At 55.9% G+C, this 12246-nt stretch overlaps 1 protein-coding gene across 1 annotated transcript; it reads left to right on the top strand.

Moving 5' to 3' along the window:
* Positions 1–2: 2 nt before the first annotated feature.
* MONBRDRAFT_32625 (uncharacterized protein) lies at positions 3–3597 on the top strand. Its single transcript, XM_001746365.1, has 4 exons — positions 3–74; positions 189–2189; positions 2312–2542; positions 3399–3597. Exons 1-2 carry the CDS (start codon positions 45–47, stop codon positions 1341–1343), a joined length of 1185 nt encoding a protein of 394 aa, XP_001746417.1. The 5' UTR covers positions 3–44; the 3' UTR covers positions 1344–2189; positions 2312–2542; positions 3399–3597.
* Positions 3598–12246: the final 8649 nt, after the last annotated feature.

Raw genomic sequence — 12246 nt, 5'->3', positions numbered from 1 at the left:
GAGCTCCAACTCCAGTGGCCTCCATCCCCTGTCCCAACGTCATCATGTCTGCCCGTTCTGGATCTCTTGAGCCGGTACGTGCCTGTGCCCCCCACCCCACTCTTCCGATGGCCGTGGGTGGAATTCTGAGATGACGGGAGGCCTCGAAACCAGCCCTTTTTGCTCACATTCTAAACGCCTCCGCGTAGACGCTCAACCGCGAGTTTGAGCTCGATCAGCAGGGTCGCATCTTCGCCGAGTACATCTGGATTGGTGGCAATGGCCGTGACCTTCGCTGCAAGACCAAGGTGCTGGACAAGATGCCCAAGTCGGTCGACGATCTCCCCATCTGGAACTACGACGGCTCCTCCACCGGCCAAGCCCCCGGTCACGACTCTGAGGTCCTCATCAAGCCCGTTGCCATGTACAAGGACCCTTTCCGCGGTGGCAACAACATCCTCGTCCTGACCGCCACTTACACCCCCAACGACGATGGCTCGATGCGCCCCTTGACCGTCGTTGAGGATCTGGCCTCCGTCAACGGTGTCAGCGGTAACAACACCCGCGATGCCGCCGCCGCCATCTTCGCTGACCCCAAGGTTGCTGAGCAGGAGCTGTGGTACGGTATCGAGCAGGAGTACACCCTCTTCGAGGCTGACAAGGTCACCCCCCTCGGCTGGCCCAAGAACGGCTACCCCGCCCCTCAGGGCCCCTACTACTGCTCGGCCGGTACCGAGAACGCCTTTGGCCGCGATATTGCCGAGGCTCACATGCGTGCCTGCGTCTACGCTGGCATTAACATCTCGGGCATCAACGCCGAGGTCATGGCTGGCCAGTGGGAGTACCAGGTTGGCCCCTGCGAGGGCATTGCCGCTGGTGATCAGCTCATTGTCTCCCGCTACATCATGTACCGCGTCTGCGAGAAGTACAACGTTGTCGTCTCGTTCGAGCCCAAGCCCATGAAGGGCGACTGGAACGGTGCCGGTTGCCACACCAACTTTTCCACCAAGGACTTCCGTGACAAGGACCTCCAGTTCTCCTACACTCCCGTCGATGGCCCCTTCAAGGGCAAGGAGCAGAAGGGTGCCTTTGGCAAGATGATCGAGGCTCTTGAGAAGATGGGCCAAGTTGCCAAGGAACACATTCAGCTGTACGGTGCTGATAACCACCTCCGTCTCACGGGCAAGCACGAGACGGCCGACATGGACTCGTGGAGCTACGGCGTTGCCAACCGCGGCGCCTCCATCCGCATCCCTCGCCAGACCTTCCACCAAGGTTACGGCTACCTTGAGGACCGCCGCCCCGCTAGCAACATGGACCCCTATGTTGTCACCTCCAAGTTGGCCAAGACCATCCTTCTCTAAGCATCTTTCATTTTGCGCCCGCGGCGCGACTTGTGCGTGTGAATGAATGCTACGGCGCGATGATTTTTTCTTCCAGCCAACATTTTGCATGACTTCTTCTTTTTTTTTCTTTTTTGTTAAAGTGGTTTTGTCGTTGACCATGTTCCTTCTTCTGGTAAGAAGAAGTGGTCCCGTTGCTCATTGCGCACACGTTCTACGTGCGTTCTTTGGTCATTGCGAATGGAGAGGATGAAGCTCCACATATATCTCGACTTTGTCTTCCCTACTCATTGTTCTGATTCGATAGGATGTCTGTCTTTTGATTACGTTGCGTGCTGTTTTGCTCCTGACACATCAGCAAAAAAGCTCAATTTCTGCAGCAATCAAATTTATCATGGAATATAAAGCCTTCTTCGACATCAATCACACACACGCACAAATGATGATTTTTACACAAAACGTTCCTCAGTCAGGTCCTGGAGATGAGAGACGTGAAATATGACACTCGATAAGATCTCAACTTTGGACACTGTTCACAACTTTTTTATGCTACACACACCACACACACACACATTTGCTATTTGACTTTGATCAGCTGTGACAACAAGATCAAGTGACACACTCCCTGGTGATGTCATCAAAAAAACAGGCAAGCACTCGCTCATAGATCGACGGCAAACTTGCCACCTCAGCTCAGCGAGCTGCCAAAGTACGCTGTGAGATGGAACTCAAACGCTTGACCGTACTCATCATGCTTTCAAAGGATGCCTCAAGATGCTGCAAGCGTCGCAACGCATCCTCAATCCCTGCCATGGTAACATCATCAACCACCAGCAAGTTGGTTCGCTCCGAAATCCACTTTTCCAACTGCACCAAACCCCCCAAGCAAGCCGCGGCGCCATGAAACCAACTATGAGCTCAGCAAGCCAGGCACAACGCACATGACCTGTAAACAATGCAAGAAAGCCAGTCAGGACGAGCAATCTTACCAGTTCCATTTGCTTGCGCGTCTCAATGAGCTGTCCAAACCGCTCTGCCGCTGAACTGAGCTCATCCAGCTGAGCGAGTAGAGCTCGCAGTTGCGGCTTGACGTTAATGTCGCGGAGCAGCAACTGCAGGTCCTGCTTGGGCAAGTGCGCACTCTGCTGATACAAACGAGCTCCAGCTGCCTGCAGCTCCGTAAAGCTGCTTTGCAGCTCGGCGGCACGCTTACGACATCCCGCCAATGTCTCCTCACCCTGATGAAGAGCCGCCTCTAGCTTCTGGACTTCAGCGTGCAGCACCAAGCTCTCCAACTGTCCAAAGGCCTCGCAACCCAAGGTCTGCTGCATTTGTACTTCCCGTTGCACGTGCCTGGCCTGGCCTTGCAGCTGCTGAAAGACAGCCAGCTCACTCAAGCGATCGCGCGATCGCGTCAAGCGGCTGGCCAGTCCACTTGACGTCGCACGCAGCTGCGTGAGCTGCAAGGTCAACAAATGACGGTGTCGCGAATGTTGTGCCGCCAATTGTTCAGCCGCGGCGCAAAACTCGGCGCTTTGCCGTTCAATGCCCTCAATGTCAACGCTGAGCAATCGCACGTGCAACTCAAGTGCAGCCGTTTCTCGCTGCTCGCTCAACATTGCCAACTTGGTCGACACCAGCTTTTGCAGCGTTTCCATGTCCCACAGCAGTGTGTGCACGGTTCGGTTGGCCTCAAAGTCGTTCGTCAGCTGAGCCAGCTTGTCTCTGAGAGCAGCAAATTTGCTCTTCATTTTTGCAAACAATTGCTGCGGCGAAAAACTGGCGTCTAGGTGAGCCGGTGCGCTCAGCTGCGCATTGGCATTGGCCATGCCGTCAAGCTCTGCCTCACGCGCATCCAGCTCTGACTGCAGCTTGCCCACTTCAGCCAGCACAAGCTCGTCTGCCTGCTCGTCTCGACATTGCAAGGCCTGTTGCGCCAAGGCGTGCGTGGTCCGCATGGCCGTCGCCATCCAGCTGTTGGTCTCATTCAGATCGCGCTGCAGCGCGTTGTAATCCAACACGCCTTGAAGTCGGACGCACCTATCCTGAGTCGTCCTGATGCCTTGCTCGATATCCTCACGTCCACGGCGCAAGCGATCCACGAGCGTGCTATTCAGCTCCCCTTCTTTATTCAACGCCTCCAGCTCCACGCTGAGACTCTCCAACTGTTGCAGCTGCTGCTGTTGTGCCTTGAGCATTTTGCGCGTTGTCTCGTCCTGGTATAGGCCTGCCGCCGTATCACGCTGCTCTCGACCCGCCTACAAGCAGGGCAGGTTCAACAGTGTTGTTAATGTTGATGTTGTTGGAGGCACGTAAGAGGGAGAAGCAACAACGCAAAATCAGATGGACGTCTTAAAGCTAGCTCATGTTGCAATGTCGATGCTTCATTTCACACTCCCTCCAAGTTGCCTCCATCGCCCCAAACATCCCCGAAAAGACCAACACACACACACACACACACACACACACACATTCATTGGAACATCAAGACCAGTTGCTTCACAATCATCATACCTGAAGTAGCGCAAAGCTGGTTTCGATCACCTCCAGGCGCTCTACTACCAAGTGTTGGCGCTGCAACGCCTCCAAATGAGACGGAAGCCGCCCTTGCAAATTCAGCAGGACAGACCACTGCCGCTGAACCTGATGACGCAGCTCCGCCATGCTTGAGACGTTTTGAAAAGCCCACTGCAGTGACTGCAATGCCTCGGCACTAGCTTCCAACGCAGTAACCTGCTCTGCGCGTTCATCCACCTCACGCAAGAATTGTGCCAATTTGCGCGTGGATTTTGCTGGGTGAAACGCTTCAAAATGAAGATCGCTCAAACTCGTACCCGTTGCAAGCAAGAGCTCCAAGGCACGCGCTTGAGCAGTCGCCTCTTCCTGCCAAGCCAAGTACCGCTTCCACAATGAGATGTTGCTCTCGGCTTCATCCATCGCACTCTCAACAGCCGCGCGCAATGATTGTACGCGCTCCAAATGCTCAGTAAACCGAGCGTGCTCAGACGACGATGCTAGCTCATTGGCCCGGTGCACAAGCTCATGATACCGAAGCTGCAAGGTATACAGCTGGCGGCGCTTCAGGTCCAGCTCCAAACGATCAGCCTTTGCATCACCCATCAAGCTGGCCAGTCCCTCTAACAACCAGGTCAAGCTTGCCTCGACTTCCTCAATCTGGCCAGCAACGCGCCCATCCGCAATGCGTTGTGTAATAAATGCCTGCTGCACCATGGCTTGGTTGCCAAGATCTGCTTGTCGTCCCCTAATCACCTCGATCTGTGTCACCAAGGCAGCCTGGTCTTGCAATTCGTTCGTGTTGGCCTGGCTTGCAAGTGTGTTCAGCACGCCATCCATCTCCAAAAGCTCGACCTGTGCAATACGCACACGCTTGAGTAATTGTTGGAGCGCATCACTGTTCTGCCCACCAAGCAGCAGCGCTTGCTCCTCAATCTGCTCAGCCAGCTCATGTTGACGACCGGATAGGTGGTCAAGCTGGAGTTGGGCTGCCGCCGTTGCCTCCCGGCCTCGCAAGTCTGTGATAGCCGCATCAAGACGGTTCAAGGCCTCCTGCCAGCGAAGCCCCAAGTACGCTGGATCAAAAGCTGGGGGAGAGAAAAAGATAGTGGCTTGTGCTAGTGAGGCAGTGGCATCAACAATGCCCTGTGCATGGGCTGCCAGTTCATCCACTGCTGGGCGTAGCTTGGTCAGGTTACTACGGGAATACTCCAGAGTCTCTCGCTGTTGCACAATATCATCCCGTAACACAGCCATGGCGTCCTCATCCAAGTGTTGCTCATGCACCACAATCGCACGTAGCAGGTCGTCTTGCACCGCCTGACACTCGAACATAGCCGTACACCGTTGTAGCTCCTCCCCAGCGCCAGCAACCTGATGCAAAAAGCCCTTGGCCTCCTCAGCAAGTGTTGTGCGCCGGGCCTCAAGCTCGGCAGTAAGCTGTTGCCCTTGTTGTTGGACCAAGCGGGCCATGAGAGCCTGCACCTGCTGCTCGCGCTGCTCCAGAGTTGCATGCAATTGCATGCAATCCGAGAGGTTCTCTGGCGGTGCAAGAGCTTGGAGCGCCGCCTGTGCGGTGGATAAACGTCGTGCCTCCGCGTCAAGCCGAGAAGAGGCCATCCCTTGATAAGCCAGCTCAGCCAACTGGCGTTCGTGAGTGAGCCCTCGTTCCGCCACAGTGCTGGTTCGCTGAAGAAGCGCAGTAAGGTAAGGCTCCATCCGAGGGCCGATTACAGCCCAGTACTGGTCATCCGACGGCACAATCTGATGTTGCAACTCCTCAATGTATCCTTGCAAAAGCTGTACGGCTTGTCGATCCGCCTCCAGTCGTTTCTCGGCGCGTCGAATGACAGGCAGCTCCAAGCCTAGTTGCTGCTGGTCCCAATTCAAACTATGGCTCTCCAGGACGTCAAGCTGACGTTGAAAGGCTAAACATGACTCAAGCACCTGGCGAGTGGTCTCAGCAGCCCGGCTCCATCCCTCCAGCTGTCCAATCTGCTCCAACTCAGCCGGCGCTGGAAACCCAGTCGCAGCAGAATTCGACGGGGTGGCAAGCTGCTCAAAAAGCGTGTCCAGTTCGCCTACTTTGCTACCCAGCTCGCTTCGACGTCGCAAAAGAACGTCGTCCTGCGGTTCGCTCAGGCGACGGGCCTCCCGCTCTGCCTCCACCTGCAGCTGGCCGCTGGCCGCATCCACAGCCATCTGCAGCGTCTGAGCTTCATGTCGCAATGCCTGCGCCCGCTCTTGCAAACGCTTGCAAATCCCCTTGGTCTCATCCATGTCTGCTTGACGAGTCGACAAAAGCCTCTCAATCTGCGTAGAGCCCTCATCCATTTTCTGAGCGCGTATCTTGAGATGAGAGAGCATCAGTGCGTTGGGATGGGCTTCGAGGTCACTTCGAATACCAGCAACTTGCGCCGCTAAAGCATCGAGCGCACCCTCGTGCTGATCCAACTCCTGGCATTGTTTCCATGCCACAAGCAGCCGCTGAATTTTCCCTTGAACTGCTTGCAAATCTGTCGTCAGTCTGGTCAGGACGTCACTCAACTCTTGCTGCTGAGGTGAACGGGATAGCTCGCCATTCGATCGCAATCGACGAATCTAACAGAACAGTTTGCGAGCAGAGAATGGTCGAAATATCAGGTTGGGCAGGCATGACCATGTGCCCCATTTTGCCAGACGTTTGTTTCTAACGTGGCCACACGAGTCAGTGATCACGAAAACAAAACAAAAAACAAAAAACAAAAAGACTCACTTGCGCTGTTTGTGATGACACTGATTTGAGCCGCGCTTGCAATTGTAGAAGCTGTATTTGTGTCCGGGGTGGTGGAAAGCTTGGTTGTCCAAAGTGGAGAGCCATGTCTTGCACACTGCGTTGACAATCCTTCAAAGCAGCGTGAAGGAAGCGTGCCTGTAAAACTTGTGACTCCAGCGCCTGCGTATCGTTGGCCAAGGCCCGAGCATCCGAGAGCACACTGTCGCACAGCTTGGTTTGGCGCTCCAAGGAGGAGCAGTCGCCCTTGAGTTTGGCATGTAATGCGGAGCCCCGGGCTGTGCCCTCGTCGTCCAAGTGGCGCAGCATATCCCGGGACTGTTGCAGAAGATCGGTGGCCTTGAGCTTGAGCACTGAAAGATTAGCAGAGTAGAGGTTCAGTTTCACTTGGACATGTTGTGAAACGTTGACCTCAGACTCGTTGCTGCTCTGCAACACCGCAGTCGAGGTGGCGAGTTGTTGGTTCACATCTCGACATTGCACGGCAAGGCCATCCAAGGCCATTAAAGTATCGTGATTGGCATCTAAAAGGCGGCGGATCGCAAGAGCCTGTTCCAATTTATGGCGACGTGTGACCAGGGTGACCTGCAATGTCTGCCACTCTTCGGCGATGGCACGCATCTGCGATTGAAGACCAGCGTCATGCTCCAACAAAGGAAATGCCGCCAGTTGATCAAACCGTTCTTGGCGTGCTGCAACATCTGCCTCAATAGCCTCCTGACGCTGCCGACTTTGACGCAGCTCGTCCATCGAGTCGCCAAAGGGTGAGGCGTCCAGCAGGTGCAGATAACCCCGAGTCCAGTCCCTCTGCAAGATGAGTTTGCGGGAAAACTTGGCCACCATATCTTCGTGTGACTGCAGCTCAATGCTCAACTGCTTTATGTGTTCTTGGTGCGCCTGCTCCTCCAGTGCCAGGTCCTGCCAAAGCTCCTGGGCCGCGGTCAGCAGTAGCGCGGCCGGGGGCTTGAAAGTCGGGAGTTTATTGTTTCGGCGCATCGACTGAAGCTCGAATAAAACAGCCTGCATGCGGTTGTACTGATGAGTTGCTTGTGGTTTGTCTGATGTATAATAGTGGTGCAACTGATTGGTCAGCAGGTGGCGTAGCTCGCCCGTCGTGCGCGGTTCGCCGAGTTCCTGAAACCAGAGAAGTTTCGCCTTGATCCAACTTGTTGTGCGGAACGCGACCTCCAAGTATTCGTCCTGCAAGGCCTCAAGACGCATGGCCAAGTCCACGCTGGCTACAATAGCATCACTAGGCAACCCCAGCGGCGCAGATTGCAGCTGCATGTTGAACGCCTCAAAGGACATTGCAAGCAGCATGACCATGGCCCGACCATCCCGAAAAATAGCATCGCGACTGGAACGGAGGTCGACACCAAGAAGTCGATAGAGGCGAGTGAGAGGCTCGTGTTGTTTCTCGGCAGCCAACGCTGAAGTGCCAATACGCGCCAGCTGTTGAGCCAGGCTATCACATAATAAGTCCAAGGCATGAACCAGCTCGTGGGAGCCAAACGTGTCGACCAGGGGGGCGTGCTCGTCCACAAGGAGGATTTGTTGATTCAGCCAGACCAAAATTTCTTCGAGCGGATCCGCTTGCGGAGCAATACCGCGCATGCCATACAGCTGTCAAGCGGGAGCGATAAGAGAGAGTGTGAGTAAGTGAAAAATGCTCTTGACCAACTGGTCGGCGTGCGCACGCATTAGGTCGTACCACAAAGTTGGCGAATAGAAAGTACGCAAAGAGGGCACCCTTGGTTTGGCTAGGACTGATGAACCACTTGCTTTCAAATTGCTCGACTGGCAATGCATCATACTGACGCAAGTGGTCCAGCAGACGCTGCCAAAACAACGAGGTGTCTTCCTCATCCAGCCACCGTGTATCGAGGGGTGCAGCACTGTATGTGGCGACAATGCAGGCTACATTGCTGGGTTCTAGTAGAGGCTCAGCAAGACGATCCTGAACCGCACAGCCATGTGCACGATACCAGGCACTACAGGCTGCATGAAGGGCTTGCACATCCTGGGCACATCAACCGAGCACAGGTGTGAGTTGCAACGAATTCTGAGCTGGAAAAAAAAAAAAAAAGTCGAACAAGCATCCTACCTTGTTGGGCAGCAAGTCATCGTCATCGCCAATACCTTCCATCTTGCCGTAATGACACTTCACTGGCTTACACGGAGCTGCCCTGGATAGAGCTAACACAGCACCACGGCCGCCACTGCCGCCACTGCCGCCACTGCAGCCACTGTTGCCGCCACGAGCGCGAGCTGACGAAACAAGAAAATTTTAAAAAAAAAAAAAAAGAAACGAAGAGGTACAGACGCAAACATACACAGACGAAGAGAGGGACACCGACATGTCGGTCAAGACACACGCAAAAACATACACAAAGCCAGAGATAGCGACGAGACAACCATGCGAGTGAGAGAAAAGCACAAAGAGAGATGAAAACGCGGCAACAGCATTTTGATAATGTCTGACATCTGACATTTGGAGCAGAATAATGAGAACATCAAAGGCGGGTGTTATGGAAGTCAAAGTTAAATGTTTGCTATGGGTGTGACGGCGGCGGCCTCTCCTCCGGCGGGGTAGCGGTTGTAATTGAACAATACAATGAGGTTTTTGATGCCTGTGCAGTCAGTTACTCAGCTGGGCTCCATCTCCGTGAATCCGTTGCGAATGCCCCGCGCTCCCACCCTGATTCCCCGCTCTCTTCGAGGTTTATTCTTCAAACACACACACACACACACACACACACACACACACACACACATAACACTTTTCTAGGTGACTCGTACGCATCAGAACTAGACCGTCCGCCGATCACTCCTCAGAAAAAGACGGCGAAAAGGCAAACCAAGCGAGGCAAACGCCCTGCTTTATGGCAGAAACGGCACATCAGGCGCCGTGCGCAGCTCTCTTAAAATGATGTGCCCTTAGCCCTGCCTTAAGACATTTAAACGACTTTTTCGATGAATTTCCCACGAATGAATACTCTGCGAGCGGCAAAGCACGATGGAGTGTGTACTTCACAAAAGCAGGACCGCCTTCGTCCAAAACAGAGCGGAACAGCAGTCACATCACTTTGAGTTCCGGTAATGTATCATAAACTCAATTGACAAACAAGACCTTAACAAGCACTAGAGCACCACCAGGCACACGCATAAACTGGGACCAAGCACATGGCACACGCATAAACTGGGACCAAGCACATACATAGGTGCACGCACGAGGTGCACACCAGCCCACGTCGCGGGACCTCTTGAATTGTTCGGAGGCAGCAGCGACACTCAAGCCGGGGCACGCTCAACGCGCGCCGGGGCCAAAAATATTCTCCATCGTCTCGTAGGTGTCGTCGTTAACGGCGGCAACTTCTGCATAGTGCGTGTCCGCCTCTCCGGCAACGTCCGAGGCCCCATACAGCTGGGACATCAATTGCTCATGCGCCACAAGGTCCGCTGACGGCTCGGCATCAACTTGCATATAGTCATCGCCCTGTCGCTCCCCGCCGCTCCCCAGCGACCAGGCATCCTCCTCAAAATCGTCCCCAACGCTTCCCGTCACATCCAGGTACTCGGAATCACCGCGCACAACCCCAGATGGGGCCGCAGGCGCATCCCAGGCTCCTGGAGCCCGAGCCACGTTGCTCACGCTCAGGTACTCGCCATCCGATGCCGCCCCGTGTCCGGGCTTCTCAAACCGGGCGAGCCGGGATTGTACCGTTGTCGGCTCGTCATAGTCGGGCTCACTCTCCCCGTCTTCAGCGGCAAAGCCATGTTCCGGCTCATCGTTGACCATCAGGTAGCCCGATTCATCCCCCCCATCTGCATCCTCCGGCCCAGCCTCATAGAGCGGATTGTGTAGCGTCGGCCGGCCGGCATATGCATCCAGATCAAAGTAGTGCCCCTGCGCATCATCGTGCGCCAAAGCCCCCGGCAAATCAAACACATCGGCATACAGGTCCTCCGGCGCATCAAAGATGGGATTGACCACCTCTCGCTGCTCATACATGGGGTTCTCAAACGACTGCAGACGCGTCGCGTGCTCGGCCTTGAGCCCGCCCGGGCCCTCAGAGCGTCTCTGACGCCGCATCACCACAATCAAAACAACCAGCGCCACCAGAATAAGCAGCGCCGCTGCCACCCCGGCAATCGTGAGCGCCCCCCCTTGTGCGCTCGTCCCGCTACGACCCACGTCCGCTGGTCCAACCGTCGGCTCGGGCGTCGTGGCCACACACACACGGTCAGCATATCGGCTAGGTGCCGACACCTCCACCTCGCCGCCACCACACACCGTCACCGGCGCACACTGGCGATCCACCAAGGGACTTCCGTCCGTCACCACGTACTCCTCGCCCGTACTCACATTGCACTCACGCCGCACCCCGCAGACCACCTCGGTCGTCGAAAGCGCCTGCCACGTCGTGCTCGTCGGTGCCATGGTCGTCTGATTGGTGCCATCATTGGTGCCATCCTCCAGCGGCGAGCCCGTCGTCCATTCCGTCGCATTGGGACCTGCAGTCCCCGCATCTTCAGAGCTCTCAAGCACCATAAAGGAGGACGGATACGGACACCGTGCCAACATGGGCAGTCCCTCCGCCCGTGTCACGTTGTCCTTCACCACCACGCGCATAAACGCCGCGTAGTCCTCCACCGAGCCAAACAAAATGCGTACCACAATCGAATCCCCCGCCTCCAGCGTCTCGTCCAGCGGCAAGTAATTGTCTGTCCACACGTCAAAATGCACAAACTCGCGCGTTCCCAGTCCGGCCTCGGTGGCCACCGCCGTCAAGTACTCGGTCATGACCTCAATGTACAGGCTGGTGGTCGATGGAACACCATCCTCATCTGTGCTGCGTCGCACTGCCGAGTGGTTCCCAGACGCTTCGGTGGTGGCTGCCGTGCTTTCAGCGGCGTCACCCGGTGTACTGACCGCCGTCGGCAGTCCACCCGTTTGATGCTCCTTGTTCTCGCTGGTAGACACGGCTGTCAGGCCGTCGGCTGCTGTTGTCGTGGCATTCAGCGTCGCGTTCGTCAACTCCGTCCTCGGCGGCGGCATCGTCGTCGTCGTCGTCGTCGTCGTAGGCAGAGCGAGCTCCAGATAGACGCTGTAAAAATCAACCTCAATCACCGGTAAGCATTCCCGGTCTGACGTCGCCGTCCGGGCCACAATCACAAACTCGGCCTCGGGATCACACACGGTCAACTCGGCGCACGAGCGGTCCGACGTTTCCGTGGCCGCCCGCGTCTCATACTCCAGCTCCACATCACACACCCGCAACAGCTCGCACTCCCGATCACTCGTCGCCGTGTAGTTGATCGTCATCCACTCCTTCTCATAGTCACACGCCGATACATCGGCACACCTTGCATCCGACGTGGCCGTAGGCGCCACCGTCTGCCATTCGACATCCAATGCACACCGCGTGATCGGCTCACACACAGTATCCGACGATGCCGTCGGTGCCACAGACTGCCATTCGCTCGCTGTGCACTCCCGTACCGGCACGCAGGACGTCGCCTGCCCAGCAGCCACCTTGAACTTGCCTGCCGCGCAAACCCGGCACACCCGGTCACCAAACAGTGTTGCTGCCACCAGCTCCTCATACCCTGCTGCGCACGTCGTGGTTGGCAGAC

Source organism: Monosiga brevicollis, genomic scaffold (genome assembly GCF_000002865.3).
Source record: "Monosiga brevicollis MX1 MONBRscaffold_12 genomic scaffold, whole genome shotgun sequence".
Classification (NCBI taxonomy): domain Eukaryota; class Choanoflagellata; order Craspedida; family Salpingoecidae; genus Monosiga; species Monosiga brevicollis.
The sequence above is the reverse complement of the archived record's forward strand: the minus strand, read 5'-3'. Positions and strand labels throughout refer to the sequence as shown.